Source organism: Tamandua tetradactyla, chromosome 4, assembly GCF_023851605.1.
Source record: "Tamandua tetradactyla isolate mTamTet1 chromosome 4, mTamTet1.pri, whole genome shotgun sequence".
Taxonomy (NCBI): Eukaryota; Metazoa; Chordata; class Mammalia; order Pilosa; family Myrmecophagidae; genus Tamandua; species Tamandua tetradactyla.
In genome coordinates, this window is record NC_135330.1 from 126,109,966 (window position 1) to 126,131,946 (window position 21,981).

At 33.3% G+C, this 21,981-nt stretch overlaps 1 protein-coding gene across 6 annotated transcripts in view; it reads right to left on the reverse strand.

Annotated features, from left to right (window-relative positions):
- The window catches only part of DIAPH3 (diaphanous related formin 3), a 609,701-nt gene that overhangs the window by 355,695 nt on the left and 232,025 nt on the right, over window positions 1-21,981 (reverse strand). For all 6 annotated transcript variants that reach the window (XM_077158393.1, XM_077158392.1, XM_077158397.1 and 3 more), the window contains 4 exons: window positions 10,186-10,292; window positions 9,745-9,863; window positions 8,819-8,935; window positions 4,176-4,294 (listed from right to left, as the gene is read on the reverse strand). In XM_077158393.1, coding sequence (XP_077014508.1) covers window positions 4,176-4,294; window positions 8,819-8,935; window positions 9,745-9,863; window positions 10,186-10,292 — 462 coding nt within the window. The remainder of the gene's footprint in view (window positions 1-4,175; window positions 4,295-8,818; window positions 8,936-9,744; window positions 9,864-10,185; window positions 10,293-21,981) is intronic.

The window sequence follows — 21,981 nt, forward strand, 5'->3', positions numbered from 1 at the left end:
TTTTTGTTCCTCAGATGTGGCCTCTCTCTCTCTCTAAGCCAACGTGGCAGGTGAACTACTGCCCTCCCCCGGGACATGACTCCCAGGGGTGTAAATCTCCCTGGCAACATGGGACGTGATTCCGGGAGATGACCCAGGACCCAGCATCATGGGAATGAGAAAGACTTCATAATCAAAAGAGGGAAGAGAAAAATGAGGCAAAACAAAGTTTCAGTGGCTGAGTGATTTCAAACAGAGTTGAGAGATTATCCTGGAGTTACTCTTACACATTATATTGATATCCTTTTTTAGTTTTGGGTATACTGGAGTGGCTAGAGGGAAGTACCTGAAACTGTTGAACTGTAAAGCTGTTGAATCTCAGTTTCAACTGTTGAATCAGCCTTGATTCTTTCTTTTTTTTTTGAACATAACATATAAACATGAACATTCTTATCATATGATCATTTTATTCTTGGTATATAATAAAAAAACACTCAATATCATCACATAGTTGTATATTCATCACCATGATCATTTCTTAAAACATTTGCATCAATTCAGAAAAAGAAAAAAGGAAAAAACTCATATATACCATACCCCTTACACCTCCCTCTCACTGACTGCTAGCATTTCCATCTACCAAATATGTTTTAGCCTTTTTTCCCCTATTTTTTTCTATACTCCTTACCACTCTTTTCATTGATCACTAGCATTTCAATCTTTCTAAATTTATTTTAAAATTTGTTCCCCCATTATTTATTTATTTTTAATCCATATGTTTTATTCATCTGTCCATATTGTAGATAAAAGGAGCAGCAGACACAAGATTTTCACAAAAATCACAGTTATTGTGAAAGTTATATCATTATACAATTATCTTCAAGAAACCTATTTACTGGAACACAGCTCTACATTTCCAGGCCTCCCTCCAGCCTCTCCAATATACCTTAACTAAAAAGGTGGTATCTGTATAATGCATAAGAATAACCTCCAGGAAAACCTCTCGACTCTGTTTGAAATCTCCCAGCCATTGACACTTTGTCTCATTTCTCTCTTCCCCCTTTTGGTCAAGAAGGTTTTCTCAAACCCTTGGTGCTGAGTCTCAGCTCATTCTCGGATTTCTGTCCCATGTTGCTAGGAAGGTTTACACCCCTGGAGTTGTCCCACATAGAAAGGGGGAGGGCAGTGAGTTTGCTTGTCATGTTGTCAGCCTTGATTCCTGAAGAAGACTGTATAAAAATACAACATGACTGTGTTGTGAAAATCTTGTGTTTGATGTTACTTTTATCCGGCGTATGGATCAATGAGTGAAAAAAAGGATAAAAAATAAATAAATAAAAGGGGGAGAAAAAGGGTAAAAATTGGGTAGATTGAAATACTGTAGGTCAATGAGAGGGAGGGGTAAAGAGCATGGGATGTATGAGTTTTTTCTTTTTCCTTCTTTTTCTGAAATGATGCAAATGTTCTAAAAATGGTCTTGGTGAAGAATACACAATTATGTGATAATATTGTAAGTCACTGATTGTATAATATGGTTGGACTGTACGTGTGTGGATATTTCTCAATAAAAATATTTTAAAAAGAATTGCTAAAATATATGAATGACCCATCAATTTTCCTAATAATATAAAAATATTTTTAAATGAGAAATCACAAAGATTAAATGATCCATAATGCCTAGTGTTATCGATGACTTGGGGAAACTAACCCTTCTATACAGTAGCGGGAGTACAAATTAGGGAACTTTGCTAAAGAGAAACTAGGCTATATATATACTAAAACATAAAATATGCATTTGCTTTCACCTGGCACTTTTATTTCTGGGATCATACTTTTAGGCAAGATTATACATTAAAATATTGTTTATGTTGCAAAAACCTGGAAATAACTTAAATGCCCATCAATAATGGATTGATTAGGTGATGTAACGGTGGCTCAGTGGCAGAATTCTTGCCTGCCATGCCGGGGACCCGGGTTTGATTCCCAGTGCCTGTCCATGCAAAAAAAGAATGGATTAAGTTATGATTCAGCCACTTAATGAGATTCCATACATCAGAAGAAGTGATCCATATGAACTAACAGGGAAAGATTTCCCAACATGTGTTTTATCCTTTCTTCTCTTTTTCATGAAAACAAGTCATAAACCTGGTTTTAAAAATATGTCACAGAAGGGCTTTTAATGAAAAGTAATAAACAAATCACTGCATCAAAATCTCAGTCTCACTTTCTAAATACAATAATGTTTAGCTCTATTCTGGTGGTTACCTTCTTAACTTTGAATAAAATGCTTATGCTATTACCTCTTGATTTACATTATATGTAACTTTTTAACTATAAAAAATGAAAGTGATCTCCCCCTTCTAATCCCAATTTTTGTTTCTTTTACATCAAACTGGTTGATTCTATACTGCTGAACAAGTGCTTAAAACTGTAATTCCTGTTCCTTTAGCATCTCTTGTTTTACCACTACAATACACAAAATTATCTCTGCACTATGTTTTCTAAAATCTTGCTGCCTCCTGCCAATCTTTCAGCTAGTCATGTAAATGCAGTGACATTTTCTTCCATAATTAAGTCTCCTGCATTTTTTCTGTAAATTTATTTTAAACAAATAAAATCAATAAATACCATTAATTCATTTTTACTGTGTAAATATGTTTCACTTATATGGCTAAGCAGGTTCAAAGATTATATTCATTTCCATCTCAAAGTTCAATACCAATATTCCTAGGCTATTTCAAGAAAAACATTCCTCATGTCAAATGGAATGTACTTTCTTTTCAGATTCCTTTCCATTTTAGTTGCTGCATATTCAGACAATTAATTAACAAGAAAAAATTTCCCATCATGTATTTTATCCTTTCTTTCTTTGATTTTCTCAATTTTCATATGCCCTGTCCCCCCAAGAATTTGATGGTTTTGTTCCTATTGAAAGCAGAAAGTATTTTCTTTATCAATGTCACTCGTATTATCCAGTTCCTCTGGCTATCCAGTGGATTTTATATAATCCACTCTTCCTCCTGAAGATATTCCTTTGGTACTCAGATTTTAGATGAAGGAAAAAGAATGACCTTACACAGAAATGGAGTTTTCTGAAAAAAGGGATGTGTATTTTAACAGACTTTTCAGGTCATTGCAAATATTCTTCTTAGATACTACAGCAAACAGTAGCTTCTTAAAGATAATTTACAATGTGGAATCCAATACCATATTAATTAATTTTTTGTTCCTTTAGAATTTATTAGCCGTTCTTATACTTTTAATGAATCTGTTGTGCATGAAGAATTTGTAACATGAGGCACTGACCATCTGGGAAAGTCCTGAGTTATGCAGATCTTGATTGCATGTTGACACATCATTATACAACATCAAAATAATCATACAGGTTAATACCAACATCGATCTCATATGGAAATAATAATAATAATAATAATATTTTAGTATTGAAAAGCTGCTGACAGAGAATACAAGATTTCTAAAATTCTAAATTTTACTGGAAAGTTCAAATTCTATCATTGGCAAGAAATTTTGCTAATTATTTCCCTTGAAGCACCAGAATCACTTCATTTCATTTTTTCACAAAGAATGTGCTAAATATATACTTAAGTCTATATAACCACAGTTGGCAAACAGGCATTCTTTCAAGTAAAACTGGCATTCCCTGCAGAAAGTGGCCAAGTCAACTCACAACTCAAGCAACTGAACGCATATTTTTTCATCATGCTTTAGCACACAGAAGTCCTTTACACCTACTTTTCATTTTGTCACACAGAATATTAAAGAGCCATATTGTACTCAAGGGATAAGGTTAATACAAGCAACATTTTTTATAGATTTACCAAGGACAGTAATTGAAAAATAGCAGTTCTTGGCTTATTTTGTTCACTGAAAATGAAGAATACAGTACCTACTTTTTTTTGGTGCCACTCCCTTGATTTATAATTAGGAGTGAGCAGTTTCACCCACTACCACTTTATAGCATCAGTACAAATATCAACGTAGTTTATAAAAGGCAAAAAATGTCTTTCATTATTATAAACATAGTTTTGATTTTGAGAACCCTCTGAAAGGGTCTATGGAACTCTCAGGAGTTCACAGGCCACACTTTGAGAACCAACACGCTAGAGCGAACCCATGGGATGAAGGATAATAAGATTTAGAAATAACTGTAATTTAAGTAGTAGAAAAATACTCACCTACAAATTGACTTAAATCTAAATCTAGCCTTTTTCTATATGTGAAGTCTGGATCTATTCCATCTCTATGCAATACAATCTGGGAAACACACTCATCAATTAATTTGAAGTACTGATGCCTAAAACGAAAGAAAAGAGTAAATGTACATTCAACTTATTAATATAATTTATAACACAAAAAAATTTTTCTTGTAAGCTTGACTACCATTCAATAATTTATTTTATATATTTTCAATAGTTGACATGACACTTGACCAGAGAGTGAGAAAAAATACAATTATCACTTCCTTCTACTGATTTCAAAACATCGTATTTTCATAATCTTTGTGCTTTTATCTAAATTTTTATTGTAACATATACACAACTCAAAATTGTCCATTTTAACCATTTTCAGAAGACATGTTAGTAGTTTTAATTACATTCAGAATACTATGTATTCTGCATTCATTACCCCAACATTTTTATCACTTTTGTGCTTTTAATGAGTATAGTGTTTTAAAGGTGATTTTCTTATAAAAGTCAGATCCTTGACTAAATAGGCAGCAAAAAAAGAGAATATCAAGATGAAATGATAAATGCTTAGAGTTGCCCTCAGTGGGCATCATTAATATATCACTGTACCATACCCAACTATCTATCATTAAATAATTCATTTTATTAATACCAACCAAAATACTACTTTCCTAGAGTTCTAGTTTGCTAGCTGCTGGAATGCAACACACCAGAGATGGGCTGGCTTTCAATAAAAGGGGATTTATTTAGTTAACACATAGCTCTTCAGAGGAAAGGCAGCTCACTTTTGACTGAGGTTCTTTCTTATGTGGGAAAGCACAGGGTCATCTCTACTGGCCTCCTCTCCAGGCCTCTGGGTTTCAACATCTTTCCCAGGGTGATTTCTTTCTGTATCTCCAAAGGCCCGGGCTGAGCTGTGAGTGCCGAGCTGAGGTATGCTGAGCAACTTGGGCTGTGCTACGTTGAGCTCTCTCATTTAAGCACCAGCCAATTAACACAAACATCATTCATTACAGCAGGCACGCCTCCTAGCCCACTGTAGATGTAATCAGCAACAGATGAGGTTCACATGCCATTGGCTCATGTCCACAACAATATAACTGGGCATCTTCACCTGGCCAAGCTGACAACTGAATCTAACTACCACACCTAGGATATTCTTTGGAAGGTTCTTCAAATCCAAACAGTATCCATACTGTTTTTGGAAATTCTATTGAATCAAATTAAAAACTGGCATGCTAAATTATATAAAAAGTTAAATTAGTATTTCTTACTCAAAAAAAAAGAAAAAGAAAAATAATTGACAAAAACAGTTTGTTCAAAAACTGACTAAAATCCCTAAATATGATTCACGTTGTCACTACAATTAGGTTCAGTCTATTTGCTTTTATAAAATCTGAAGTATTTCCATTAACACTCAAACTAACAAATGTCAAAGAAATAGCCAGAAGATTTTATAAACCAAACCAAAGAGATAGAGAAGGTGGGAATTACTCTATTAAGGTAGAGTCCCCAACAACCCACTAGGATCCCTTTTTTTTTCAATGTCTTTGCCACACCTTTCCTCTCACACGTATGTGACTGGCACTCTTTCATCTGGGCTTACCTTTCTATGAACCATGGCCTACTGCAACAGAACCTATTTACATACACTTAAAAAACTATTATATAAAGAATAAAATTTACTACAGTTTAACATTAGCAAAGACTAATGCTCTTAAGTAATCATAGTGTAAAAGAGTTCCAGAACATGTTCGTGAGTAAAAATCAAAGTAAGAAAGTTTTAGCTATGCTTTCCTCAATTTTCTCAACATCTTTCAAAGAAAATATATACCATTCTCTAATATTTTAGCCATAAGAACCATATTTACAATTAAGGTACATAAGTTGCACATGCATTTATACCTTTCATGTTCAAAAATCTAGAAGATATACTCCATTCCTTTTTTACTAATGCTTTTCTAATGTTTTAGATTAATAACAAGCTATTTTGTGTCATTTTTTAAAATCACAATTTCAGTAAAATTGTTTAAACATTCCAGAACTCTCAATTTTGAGCTTATTTGTATGTAGCTAAAATTTAATGCAAAAAGTCTCTGGCAAGCAGTGCTAGCAAGGAATAATGTACTTCTGGGTTCTAGAAATATAAATGTACAAATAATCTCTATGAACAATATTAGCAAGCTAGTGATTATGTCATAGTAATAGGTAAATAACCTAATTAAGGGATGAACTTAACTGTCATTACTTTGTTGATAAAATGCCATTGTTGTTGGAGGGTATTTTGAAATATCTTTGTCTTCCCTGTCATATTTTCACAATTATCAGCAAAAGTTCCCCCATGCGCATATTTTGTACATGGTAAGTCATTAATTATTCGTTACAGAACTAAATTTGATTTTCTCAGCCTTCCAACTACCTTGCCCATATTTGTCTGATTTTCATTTTCCTTTTTCTTGGGGAGGTAGGGACGAGAGGTAGGTGCACAAGTTCCTATTGCAGCGACATTTCCTTTTGCTCCAAATGTGAAAATGGTCTTCCACTATCTCTTTTAAGAGGGAACATTTTGCATTCTGTAACAAAACACCTTCTCTACTTATTTGTTTAAACAAAACAATGTGTTTATTCATATCAAAATTAGTTTTTAAACATTCATTCGACAAAAAAATGTTCAAGTCATCTAAGTTTTCTTATAAGACAATAAAATCCAGGTTCATCTGAGATAGACAAAACCAAAAAGAATGAAGGTAAGATCCAAAAGCACATAATTCATAGAATTGTACACTAAAAAGAGTGAATTTCATTGCATGTAAATTTAAAACTAAACTAAAAAAAAATAAAAATATTTAAAATTAAATATATGATATAAATATTTATAAATTTCAGTAACTGACAATTTTGTAATAAAAATATAATTTTAGAAAAAATTGAAAACAATAGCAGCAATTATAGTAACTGTGAGTTTTGGAACATAGCAAGTAAACGGCACTCATAGGAACAGCACTGCCTTGGGCTTAGAGAGCTAAGGAGGAAAGGAGCATGGGTGAGTATCAAATCAAAATGTTGATACCCAAAAGATGAGCAAGATTTAAGCTTCTATGCCTCAATAATGTTAATTTGGTAATGCTACAATTTAATATTTCTCTGGGATTCCTAATTCCACTAATTTTAAGTTATAGTATCTCCTGAGTAGGCCCCAGCACAGTTTTTTTTTAAGTCTGTTTTAAAATTAGATATAACCATATGCCTTCTTGGAGCAAAGACAAAGGGATTAGGTTATAAGTAAAATACAATCCCTGCAACGACAGACATTCTAATCTTTGAGTGCAAATAACAGACTTGAGTTCTTATGAACTTAAACATCAAACAACCAGAGGTTAATAGGACCAACAATACACAGATCAAGAAATGGATGGAGCTACTTTATAAGGCTTCAATTTCATTTTTATGTAAATTTGAAGTAGAAATATATAGTGCTGCAACTAGCAGAGTACCAATGATATTTAAGGATCTTAGTTAATTTATTAGTAATTTAATGTAGCACTTAAAGTGTGGTAATACTCCAACTGTTACATTTTGTTTAATAAAATATCAAAAAGAAGTAAGTTAAGCACCAAAACAGGTTACTATTACATTTTAGAATACTAATGGGATTTTTATCTATAAAGAGAGGAGGGCATATGGATGACAGGTACTCATAAAAACGGAAGTTTTAACTTTTTTTTTGACTCACATTCTACTGTCCTGTTAGGTATATCAAAAAGTCAATGAATTGCTCCCTCTGACATTACCCAGAGGACACTTTCTGAATGTGACATGTCTACCAAATCCTTGCACTTGAAATTAGTTAGTAAAGACACACTATCCCTAATATCTGAGAATGAAATTTCAGCAAACTAAAATGGTAGCAACAAAAATGATTTCATATTCAAAGATCTCAGCTTTCCTCATAAATCTGTAATAAAAATGGAAAGAGGATATAGAGAACATTTATTGCATTCACACCATGTGCAGGTATTTGATTAGGAGTTTCACCCATATTACCATATTTAATCTTCGTAACAACCCAGCAAGTTAGGTGTTAATATCTATATATAGCTAAGGATGATGTAAATGAGATAGAGACAAGATAAACAATTTGTTACACTCAAAGGGCTAGAACATAGTCAAACTTGAAAAGCCATTTATCTAGTGTCTCTGATATATTAGCAACATTAAATGCAACTATATTATTAAGGTACTTTGTACTACTTAACACTAATAAAAGGAATGTTTAGTACCCTTCACATACTTAAAAAAAGAAACTGATCAACATCACTCCTATTGCCTAAGGACTAACCAGAAAAAATTATCAATCACATGATAAATTAGTAATTTGCAGCTTGCTCACATTTTTATTCAGATGAAAGGTTGTAACCAAGAAATCTACTGGAGCTTAAAAAGTAATAGTAATATATTTTATTATCATCTTTCTAAATGTATGCCCAGAGGCAAAAACACATACTATGAATCAATATTATGACAAATAGAAATCTTAAAATTATTTGCTTGTTCATATCAAACATCAGATGTATTTCACAATTCATTTTTTTACTAGTAAAAGAAAACATTAGAATATAGCTTTCTCTTACCTTATAAAATAATCATTTCGAATCAGCAAAAGATGTTGAAGAATGGAAATAAAATATCCCTCTGCTCTAGTTTCCTTAACTGTGCTCCACACCATATTGTAAACATCATATGCTTCAGTAAATCAATTAAGGAATATGTGGACTTATTTATGCTCCACACTCAGCTGCAAAATGACATAGGATCTGCTCCAAAAGGCAACGAAAGATTGTTGTGTCTTATTCTAAAATGGGCATCATGTTGTATTCAAAATGAAATAAAGCACAGATAATTAGGATGCGGTAGGGGAAATTGTGGAAATGATGTCTCAAACTGACCCTTTCTGGTTTCCACTCTACTGTCAACTTGATACATTCTGCCTCTCCCAAAGATGCTACTATGGGCAAGAGGGCAGAAAGCTGGTGTGAACACTAGATTGAGATCTGATGATGCCCTGACCAAGAGAGCTGGTGCCAAGCTTTATTTATCATGGAGAAGCTCCAGTGGAATATAGCAACCTGTTGGATCTTGGAGAAAGCACAATCATCTGAAGAACCATAGGGTTTATGAGTATGAGTACATACCCAGGGCACAGGGAAGGCACTAACACACAGGCTGAGGCCACCCTACTCCTAATGCTGGAAAGGATTGGGGTGGGGACCAAACTAAAAAAAGAGAGAGAAAAGAAAGAAGAAATAACACATTGCATGCATACCTAGAAGCATCCCCAACAGACTTATCTGTACATTTACATATATGCGCATTCATAAAACACTGTAAACAAAACATGAAAGACATATAAACATTCATCTGATTCACAAAGGTTTGATTTCATAATGGTTATATAGAAATGGCTTCAGAAGTTTTATTTTTTTAGGAGGTAGAAGTCAGCTGTTAGGTTTTGGCAGTTATTTTACAAATGTGACTACAATTTAGAATAAAAGGATATTCAAATTCAGCTCTAATATCTTCAAGGCGATGAGAGAATTCAATCAAATCTTCTTCCTTATGCTCATCAAAAACTTTGAGTTGGATATCCAGGCCATCATTCTTAATACATTTCAAATTCTAAAATATCAAATAGAAATTATGATGATCAATTTTCTTTTTAATTATATAAAGGAATTCATGAAAATCATAAAGCAAAGGTATTCTTTGAAACAATAAACTAACCATTCAACATGATTTACAGCATTCAAAATTTTAAAGTGTTAAATAATACTCAAATAGTTATCATCTATATTTCAAAAATAGATTTTTATACTCAAGTCTTTTTTACTCAAGTCTACTCCCACAGATAAATTATTCTTCAAGGTAATTTATCTAACTTTTCCCTTCCTCAAGTACTCCTCTAATTTAAATATTAATAAGGAGACTGCAGGGTACTTACTGGCAATATTTCTTTCAATCCACAACGCATAAATTCATTTCTGATGTGAAGCCTTATGTCCAAATCATCAGGAGATGTAATAAGGGCATTGATGAGCTGCATACAAGCTACCTACAAAAGATTACACAACAATATTCAAACTCAGTCTCCAATATCAGAGAGTTACAAAACTGAAACTACAAGGTTATGTGCTTTACGTATCTTTCCTCATAGAGAGCCCATTAAAACAATATTTGTAAATATAATATGTAAGTCAATAATAAATTATGGAAGAAATACAGTTGCAGTAGAATTTTTTATTTTTCATTTATTTTTTTTTTTTAAGGTAGAGGAAAGGTGAAGAAACATTAGCCATTGGCACCAGCCGTTAAAAGTTACAACCTAACCAGAAGTTAAGTTCTTGTCCAAAATATCATTTATATCAAATATGAACATATCCTAGCTGAAAACTATAAATCATTATTGGATGTGTAATACTTTCTTGAACAAGGGTTATAATTTTCCATTCATCAAGAGAAACACAAAACCCCAAAGACCTCAAGGTCAACAAGTGTCCTGAATCTGGTTATAGGGTTTTGTAGCCAAAAACTGTATTACGAATGCTGCAGATAAAAATAATAATTTATAGAAATTAATTTATCAGGTGATGATTCTCACACATTGGCAAAATTTCAAAATAGTATTGTTCTTTTTATTAAGAATCCATAAATAATACAATTAAATCATTTTGTATACTATAGCTTTAATGATGAAAACTAAAATTCATAAAATTTTCTCAATAGTCCAACTTTCAAACCCCTCCCCCACCTTTTTAATCCCCGACTGAAATGTATCTTCCACATAAACCAAAATCCATATAATGGAAGAAAACAATATTCTCTCTAGAAAAGCCAGGTATTCTTTGTTGTGGTTGATGGTATTATTTTTCCAAGTCAACATTCTATCAAAGTCTAGGAAGAATTACCAAACCTCAATCAATATGTTTAACCTCATGCTGCTACCTAAATTGTCCTTTCCTGATCCCTTAAGGCAAGATTTTTATGAATTTAAAATGCTGGTTTTAGATTAAAACAACAACAGGGGTCTCAGTTCCTGCTGGTTAAAATATATAGTTATTGTTGCATTTGGTATCTAAGCAATAAAATCTGGCTAGCATGTCACTACTGTCAAAATTTGAGATTGTTTAAACTGGAATTGATGAAATGTGCCAGAACACAGGGATAAAAGAAATATTCTTCAAGAATAAAAAAGCCTTAAAATAGAGTTTACTTTTTCAGTACAGATTCACTTGGCTGTACCCAATTGGTGTCAGAAAGTCACATTTATAAATGCTTCCTTTACACTCCCTTGCCAGTCATTAAATGGTATCCATGAACTTTTTTTCAACAATATCATATAATTTTTTTTATTTTTTATTTTTTGACATGGGTAAGCTCCAGAAATCAAACCCAACTCTCCGTCATGGCAGACGAAAACTCTGCCACTGAGCCACCGTTGCCTGCCCACAATATAATTTTAAAGACCTTAAAGAGCATATAAATTATGCCTCTTACATTCAAAGAAACTAAATCAAATCTCAGTCACCTGGTTTTAGAAAATGCAAATTACAAACAACTCAAAGATAGCAACAAAAATTACATACCATCCCCCCCAAAAAAGTTGTACAAAGCAAATATCAACTACATGGAATTAGACAGATATTCTTAAAAGGTAGTCTAACAAACAGCAAAAGTAAATAGTCTTTAAAGAGTCCACTCTTGGGTCAACATGTTCATCATGGACAAAATTTGATGTTTTTACAAGTAAAATGATAGCTGTACTGCATTGTAAAATATGTCAGCTTGAACACTAAGTTCAGATTGGAAACAAGTACCAGTAAAGTACTTAAATAAAAATTCCCTCAAAATCTGTGAATACTTATTATCTGGGTTTGAAAGATACAGTTCAGGCTGCAATTCACCTTCCCTATTCCAAGCTAGAGTCATTTGTCTCTTTTTGCACAATCAAATTTCAAATTTATCAAGTTAAAATGAGTAAATGATGCTTACAAAGAAATATTTTACCTCCAGTGCAAATAAAGAAAATCCAAAGATTTAAAAATTCAATACAACATGCATTAATTCCTAATAAAAACTAAACAAACTACATTATGTAGACAAATACAGAAATAGTGAAGTATATTAGCTGATGTAGAGTTCTATAATTTTATTTGTACTTTCAATTAGAACATTCTGTAAATGACAGATAAGGAAAGAAAACAATGTTGGCAGAGCTTGAGGTAACTGCATATACTCAATACAGACTTTAAAAAAATAAATTTCAAGATTCAAGAGACTATCATATACTAGAACAGGAATAATGAAAACAACTTGGATTCTTGTAATATTTATTCAGACACCCCCCCACACACACACACACCAAGATATTATTAATTTCTTCTATTTCCTTCCTAGCATTTGCTCAAATTGCTTAGTGTTGCAACTTTCATCTGAAATGTTAGTTAGCTTTAAATCCCTGAGTATTAGCTTCTTTAGGACAGGAGTATATTTCATCCATCTTTGTATTTTGGTATCAAACAGAGTCAAGGACACAGGAATTGCTGAATAATTAACTGCAAGAATGATTGGTTAATTATAAAACTTTTAAAATACTTTTTAGGCATAAGGTAGTCTTTATATTATGTACACTAAAATTGGCAACAAATTCTAAACATAATGTTACCTATTAGTTTACATTCGGTTGTACTCCATATTAAATATGGAGTATGCAACATTCACATAAGAATGTTATTTTATCGTGTTTCTCCAGTGACTATTAGCTAAATAGCATATTATTTACTGATACATTTTAACAGGCATTTGAAATTTTAATGGAGCCACAATGATATATTAATCCTATAGATGCAAACTTTAGTAAAGGTGGTAGTCAAATCAGAGAAAAATTAAGACAAATTTATCTCTTGCATCTTTCTGGGGTTTCCCAACAATCCTACTAAAAATAAATCCTATACTATAGCCTACATTCTTCATTTGTCCTTCATTAAATGTGAGATCAATTTACCTGAGATTGAAAATAACTTTAGTTAACAGTGATTTTTCCAGGGAGGAAATACTTAAAATGGAAAGAAATAGTAAATCAAGAAGTGATCATTAAGGAAAAAACCTCATTTGGTTCTGGACAAAATTAAACTTGAATGAATTTTCAGTATTTATCGAATAGGGACAGCAAAAACAATCAGAAGCAAATGAACTATGCTAAATATAGAAAGACATTTTAACTTGCAATTTCTATCAGTTCAACTACCCAATGTCATATTTATCTGATTATTGCCCCAAAACATATAAGTATAATGATTATAACCAGTTAAGTGTGATTTTCCTACTCTGTTTAATACACTTTAATAAAATTAAACTACATGGGAGCAAATTTTTTATTTTTAAAAAATAAAATAAAAAGATACTAATTTTTTAAACTTATTAAGAACAGAAAAAAATGAGGTCCAATCAAATTTTTAACTTTTACAGTTCTATTCTGTAATAGAACTGAATGAAATCCACTCATCAGAGAACACCCTTAAGCACTTTTTTCAAAGAAATTAAAGAGATTTTTTTTCAATTTGTTTAAAAAATATATTTAATTGCCTCTGCATCAGCCATGAGAATATACCTCTCGGTTTTCAACTTCAAGGAGCATAGATCACCAAAAGCTCCTCTCTGGAGCCCATCACAATATCTAACCTGAAATCCCAAGTCTCTTGGGCTCCTATCGGATAATGTCTGAACACAGCAAAAATACTCAAGCAGGCCTGTTCCTGGGTTCACAGCCCCAGGGACATGTAGGGCTTTGGCGTGAAAATTCCCCTAACAGCCTTACAAGCTCTCACAGAGGCCTCTGATGCTTCTATCCAACCATCCTTGCTTCCCCTGCTCCTTCACCTTGGGTCAAATGTGCATCCCAGTCTAAAGGCTGCCCTAGCCTTTCCAGGTTCCCTCAGGGACATTCCTCCTTGTCCTTTACACATCAAATTTCTTCCTTCTCAGAGAACCCAGACTAACACAACCTTATTTTACATGTTTCAGCAACAGTATCATTTTTAATTTCTGATTCATAAATATAACTGAAGCTTCATTATTAATTCATCAACTTCATCAAATTTACTATCTTTTAAATATTTAACAGAACATTTTCACTTGTTGTTCTTGTTCTCTATATGTGACCAGCCTCTGTACTACCTGTTATCATAAAATATTTGCTAAAACTATGTGTATGCCAGACACCTGGATATGTCTGGAACATAGTTTTCTTCTAGTTACAGTTCCAGAGAAATCAGAGGCTTGCTTTACATTGCTTCTGCTTCTCGGAAAAATTGCTACCATAGGAATCCTAAAGAACATACCACCTACCTACCACCCTTGTCCTCATTTTCAAGATTATCACTGTTTCTTAAAAAGCCTAAAAAGAGCAATGGCTACAATGGCTATATATCTCAATAGGAGGTAAGGAAATTATGAGACTTGAACTTCTTTTATTAAGTAATAGTTGAAATAATAGATCAACAGAAGTACACCAAGAACCCAGCTAACAAACAGTACCCTCTTTAGTATGCTAAATTAAGCTTTTAGAAAGCTGGGGGCAGTTAAATTAAAGGATTTTAAAAGATTTTAAGTGATCAAGCTTAGAAATTAAGGATGCTACTGGTTTACATCAAAGAATCAACAATAATTTTGCTCCTCTGAACTAAGTTTCACCATCTCTTCCCCTTGTTCATGTTTGCCCTCCTGGCAGAACTAGTTCTCCTCCTTCTCTCTGGATTAAGCAACTTTGAAAACCATGCTTTCTCTTCAGTCACTAACTAATGTAGGACAAATACTCTCGTACATAAGAACCAAAATTAATGTGGGTTGTATTCATTTCAATCACATCCAAGGTACAAGTATATGTAAGAACAACACTAGGAGCATCAGACTGAAGGAAAAGAAGCCAAGAAGTTGGGGAGTTTTGTTGGCTCTCTATTGCAAGACAATTCTCCAACAGTACCTCACATTTCTACACATACTTGCAAGTAGAGGCACTGACAGCCTTGTTCCGTACAATCTTTTCAAGTGTGTTTGTATAGCAAACAACCTTGGAAGACAGAGACAGTGGCTTACTCCTGACCAAAGGACAGGCATGTTTCACACCAAGTATAATCAAGTCAATGTCTCCCTCTGGAACGAAGGACAGGCATGATAGCAGCCCACTATAAAAGATGTGGATTTCCTTAATTCAGTGTTCCTCTCCTGTAGCTCAATTGGCCATCTCTCACCAAACACTCTATCTAATCTGTCAACAACTCTGCATGTCTGCCTCACCCCCATTTCCATAGCAGTCACTCAGTGACTCAGTTAGGTGAATACCACCCAGCTCGTGGCATGAACAAAAATGACACACTAGGAAAAACCAAGCACTGACAGATTCTGTAAAATACCCAATACTCTTTCCTGCTTAAATTACCTACAATGAATCATGTTGCTTGTAGCTGGAAAATACTGTCTGACACCCTTGAGAAGGGAAAAGAAAGTGATGTACATTTATTTTAAGTCTGATTTATATTTATACATTTTTTCCTGATACTAAGATTCTCAAAGGCTAGAGAATAACTTCAAGTTATTTCAAGTACACAGTTTTTCATTTTTTTATGATACCAAATTGAAGAGGGGGATTATGTTCAATTCTATAATTTTATCATAATCAGAGGTGCTTAAATTATATTTGGTATTATGAGCAGACTATCAAGAATATCTAAAAATCCTCCTTAAAAAGTACTTTGTTGTAAATATATTTGCAATAAAAGGATAAATGAAGATTTTCTTAAATTTTCCTCTCTCCCATTTCCTCCAATTTAAAAGCAAGCAAGTGGTTTCTATTTATTCAGTTATAAACAAATTTTATTTTTAATTTTATGATCTGCTAATATCACTTAGACTAGTACATTTTAATAAATGCAAACTATATAGCTAATGGAATAAAATGAGCACTTAGTGTAACAGCTGCATGGGAAAATTAATAACTCACTATATCTAAAGTATACTTTCTGGAAATTTCAGAAACTCCAGAGAGGAAAGTATTTTTAGTATTTACTAAAATGTTGCTTGATAATTTTAAAGGAAATAGAAAGAGATGATCGGCAACCCCAAAAAAGAGAATTACCATATTCTTTTCCTTTTTTGCCTAAGTCAGCTATCAGAAAATGGTAACTTTTAATCTTAAGCTTGCCATCTGTCAGGTATTCCATACATTAGGTTTAATAATAATGAGAAACCTTTACTCTAGAATAAAAATCCACAACACAATGTTTGAGTAGGGAAAATAAGAATATAGAACAATTCTTCTCATTTTCTAGTCTTAATCAAGAGCACGTTTAAAAATCCTATACTTCAGAAAAATGAGAAAGAAATCAATCAAAATGATGCTAAAATGACCTTTCATTTCTCAATGAAAATTAAGCCTTAAAAACTGTTATATACCACTATTAATAAAAGAAAATATTAATTATCTACAACCAAAGAAATTTGTTTCAGAAAATCAAAAATAATCAGCCACCTATAGCTTGGCAAAAAATTTCTCAAGAATTGCAATAAAATCTATGGCTTCCACAACTATACCCATCCTTCCTACTGATATTACCTTAATACTAAATATGGAAAATGAATACAAAAGAAAAAGATATCATTTACAAAAATGTTAAAAGCAGCATTGTCAAAAAGGAGAAATAACTCAAATATCCATAAACTGATGAGTGGATCATATTTTAAAGCTTCAACTTCTGTGTGAGACTAAAGGGAGAAATGTTTATTTGGTGCAAAATTTCTATTTTGACTAGTGCATTTCCTAATTTAACTTGTATGGTCAGTTTAATTGAACACCATAAGTACATGGAATTTTGAATAGGGCATGAGATTTTGTTGGTTTGTCCAGGTTACTTTGATGCCTTGATAAATCCCGGAGTGATTTGAACAGTGATAAAGAGGTATTTGCAAAGCCCCGTTGGGGGAATGGGGAGAAAGGGGGAAAAATTCAACTTTCCCATTTGGAGAATTCCTGATATTCTCGTGAGCAGTGGGGATAACCAAATCAATAGGCTAAGCCCTCAATCCTGGGGTTTGCCCCTATGAACCTTATCCCTGCAAAAGATAGGCTAAGCCTACTTAAAATTAAGTGTTAGAATCACCCCCCAGAGAACCTCTTTTGTTGCTCATATGTGCCCTCTCTCTCGCTCTCTAAGCTGATACGGGAAGCGAACTCATTGCCCTCCCCTCCCTCTACATGGCACATGACTACCAGAGGAGTAAACTTCCTTGACAATGTGGGAAAGAAATATTGGGATGAGCTGGGACTCAGCGTCGAAGTTTTGAGACAACCTTCTTCAGCAAAAGAGGGGAGAGAGAAATGATACAAAATAAACTGCCAACCGCTGAGAGATTCCAAACAGAGTTGAGACGTTATCCAGGAGGTCACTCTTACACATTATATAGTTATCCCCGTTTTAGTTTATGGTGTATTAGAGTAACTAGAGGGAAGTGCCTGAAACTGTAGAGCTGTGTTCCAGTAGCCATGTTTGTTCCAGTAGCCATGTTTGTTGAAGGTGAAGTTAATGATATAACTTTTGCAGTGTGACTGTGTGATTGTGAAAATCTTGTGTCTGTTGCTCCTTTTGTCTATGGTATGGACAGATGAGTAAAACATACAGATAAAAAATACACAAATAATAGGAGGAACAAAGGTTAAAATAAATTGAGGAGGTCAAAATACCAGTGGTAAATGAGAGGGAGGGCTAAGGGATATGGCATGAATGAGCTCTTTTTTTTTTTTTTTTTATTATGCTGGAGAGATGCAAATGTTCAAAAAAATTATCATGGTGATAAACACACAACTATGTGATGATATTGTGAGCCACTGATTGTACATCATGTATAGAGTGTTTGCATGTTCAAGAATGTTTGGATGTTTGTTTGCTGTTTACAACAAAAATATTTAACAACAAAAAAAACTGATGAATGGATAAAGAAAATGCAGCATCACCATATAATGGAATACAATTTGGCAATAAAAAGAAATGAAGCACTAATATATGCCACAACATGGACAAAGACAAACCTTGAAAACACAATACTACACAAAAGAAGCTAATCACAAAAGATAACATATTGTATAATTTCATTTATATGAAATGTCCAAAATAGCAAATCTATAGAGACAGAAAGTAGGTTAGTGCTTACCTACAACTACGAATGGGGGAATCGTGTGGATGAGGGCCAAGGTGTATCGGGTTTCTTTGTGGGGTGATGAAAATACACTAAAATTGATTATTGTGATGGTTACACAAGTCTGTGAATATATAATAAATCACTGAACTGTATACTTTAAATGGGTAATGTAAAATAAAGCTACTAAGAGACATTTTAAAACCATATCAAATATTTATATAGACAGTAGATTAATAGATACATATTTTTACTAAAAATTCTCTTTATTTTATGTCTTCTATAGAATATTAACATCAAAGTCCCAATTTTTAATTGATAGTTCTCTTTCACATAATTCTATAGATATTTACTAACTAAATATAAATTTATCATAACAACAGAATGTGTTTCCATAATATAGCACCTTTAGGAAAGTTAGAATAATTATACATAGAAGAAACTGCTAAATTTACCCATGAATTCTTTAAATTAATGTAGTATGCATTCAAGTTAAAATGGTAGTCAATAAAAAATTTAAAAGATCTGATAGATTTACTGTAATGTCCATGTGCTGGTTTGAAAGGATGTATGTCCCCTAGAAAAGCCATGTTTTAATCAAAATTCCATTTCATAAAGGTAGAATAATCCCTATTCAATACTGCATGTTTGAAACTGTAATCAGATCATCTCCCTGGAGGTGTGACTTAATCAAGAGTGTTTGTTAAGCTGGATTAGGTGACAACATGTCTCCTCCCATTTGGGTAGATCTTGGTAAGTTTCTGGAATCCTATTAAAGAAGAAACATTTTGGAGAATGAAGGAAATTTGGAGAGAGCAGAGAATGCTACAGTATCATGAAGCAGAGAGTCCACGAGCCAGCGACCTTTGGAAATGAAGAAGGAAAACGCCTCTCAGGGAGCTTCATGAAACCAGAAGTCAGGAGAGAAAGTTAGCAGATGATGCCATGTTCGCCATGTGTCCTTCCAGCTGAAAGAGAAGCCCTGACTGTGTTCGCCATGTGCCTTCTCACTTGAGAGAGAAACCCTGAACTTCATCAGCCCTCTTGAATCAAGGTATCTTCTCCTGGATGCCTTAGATTGGACATATCTATAGACTTGTTTCAATTGGGACATCTTCTCAGCCTTAGAACCATAAACTTGCAACTTATTAAATTCCGCTTTCTAAAAGCCGTTCTTTTCTGGTATACTGCATTCCAGCAGCTAGCAAACTAGAACAGTCCACTAGCCAAAAAATTAACATACCAAATAACCAAGAATTATATGAGTTAATAGTAAAAACTTCTGAATGAATAAGTCAATCATGTCATTTATATAAATAAAACTCAGCTTTGTTCTTAGCAAGTGTTCCTCATCCCTCCCCTCAAGCTTAAAACTTTATGTAATGTAATGTTGTAAAAAAAAAGATAGGGCCCCAGTTTTTAACTAGAACAGGAGGGACTCAAGGTACTTTGCACTCAATACAGGTACCTTGCATCCATTATCCTCCAATGGTAACATGTTGCATAATTATAGTGCATACTAAAACAAGGAAACTGAAACTGGTACAATTCACATAGTGTATTCAGATTTTATCAGTTTTACTTGCACTCATTTTTGCATGTGAGTATGTCAGATACATACAATTTGGGCAGACTAATGTCACTATAGCCACAATCAAGACATGGAGCTGTTCCATCAAACAAGACCCCTTCCTGCTACTCATTTATAGCTACACCCAATGCCCTCCAAGCCCCTATATCAAACCTGTGGCAACCACCTATCTACTCTTCACCTCCGTAATTAGGTTATTTCAATAATGTTATATAAATGGAATCATAGAGTATGAAACCTTTGAGTATTAGCTTTTTTTCACCCAGGATAATTTTTTAGAGATTAATCCAAATTGTTGCATGTATCTGTAGCAGTTCATTCCTTTTTATGCAGAATAGTATTCTATGGTAAAAACTACACCAGTTTGTTTAGCCATTTACTTGTTGAAGGACATTTGGGTTTTTCCAGTTTCAGGCATTTGCAAATAAAACTGCTATAAAGATTTGTGCATGGTTTTTGTATGAACAAGAGTTTCCATTTTGCTAAGATTAATGCCCAAAAGTATAATTGCAGAGTTTTTAGGGTAAAACAGCAATTTTAATATCAAGATTAGAAATACTTCTGAAGAAATGAAGATATTCTTTTAGCTCCATTTTCCATTTTCCATTAACTTTGATTTTCTAATTTAACAAAATTGTTTTTTCAAGCAAGCATTTACGGATCACTTATACTAATAGCAAAATGTTTAAAACACATTACCCTACGTAATCCCTGTATCAACAATTAGCTAGGTACTAATACTATATTCTATAACCAAGGAAACTGAGGCACAGAGATTCAGGAATTGACCCACAGTCCCAAAGCTGGGATGTTCTGGAGTTGGGACTTTAAATCTAAGACTGCCTGACTTCGAAGTTCATCTCTCTAATCACAAAAAAGAAGCAACCTTCCACTCCTAGAATATGTGTGCTTAGATGCCAAAAATACAGATAAGTGAAAAAAGTCTTCACTTAGGGGATAAAGTTTGGATGTGACAAGTATATTTTCTAAATGAGATTTTTTTAATTAAACTGATCCATAATTCAATATGCACACAAATAACCAATATTAATATAATAACCTAGTGGTTATTCATACAAATATTGTATAAGGAAAAGCTAATATTAATAATAGAAGAAAATTCTGATAAAGTAGTTGGTAAACTTTACCCTATGAAATTTCCTTTAGGATTTATTCTTAGTTTTGTGGTGAATGTGAATAAGAGCCTGGGGCCAGATGAAAAAGGAACTGAAAAAAGTACAAGATGACAACAGACCAAGCAGATAAAGAAAAAATATGAAGAAATAGAGAGTAAAAGGAATTGAAAAAGGAAAGGAAAGGAGGGAAAATGTATGTGAATGAAAAGTCTCCAGAACACCAAGCAACCTGAAGAAGTAAGGCCTGTGGCAGACATGGAGGGCACATCCCTAACACATGCCCTCTAACGAGCCCAGAATAAGGGAGCAGGCTTCTTTCCAAGGCTCAGGTAACCCACGCAGTAAGGAACAAACACTCAGATTGCCAATCCTGCCTTCTGCAGAGTGAAACAAACAGCAATAACATGGTTCTTCATTAGCCATTCACAAATGTGTCATTAGAAAGTCATAATAAATATATTACTTTGATAGTTCCCTACATCTCCTGATTTTCCTTCAAATTCCATTTAAACAACTTTTTTTAAATTTAACACTGAGATTTGGCTTTTGCATTCTTATCAGAACTAGTAATAATCAAATGGCAGTCTACATAGAGCTTTAATCTTTTTATCTTTTTATTTTTATTAAGTATGAAATAGATTTACTTTATAGCTATTATCATGTTGGTTTCCAACTTTCCTGCACATTAGCACCTAATGATCATTTAAAAATCCCAGTGGCCAGATCACAATCGATACCAATTAAATCAAAACATCTGGAGGTATGAGTTAATTATCAATATTTTTTTAAAGATGCCTAGATTTGACTCCAATATGCAGCAAAGTTT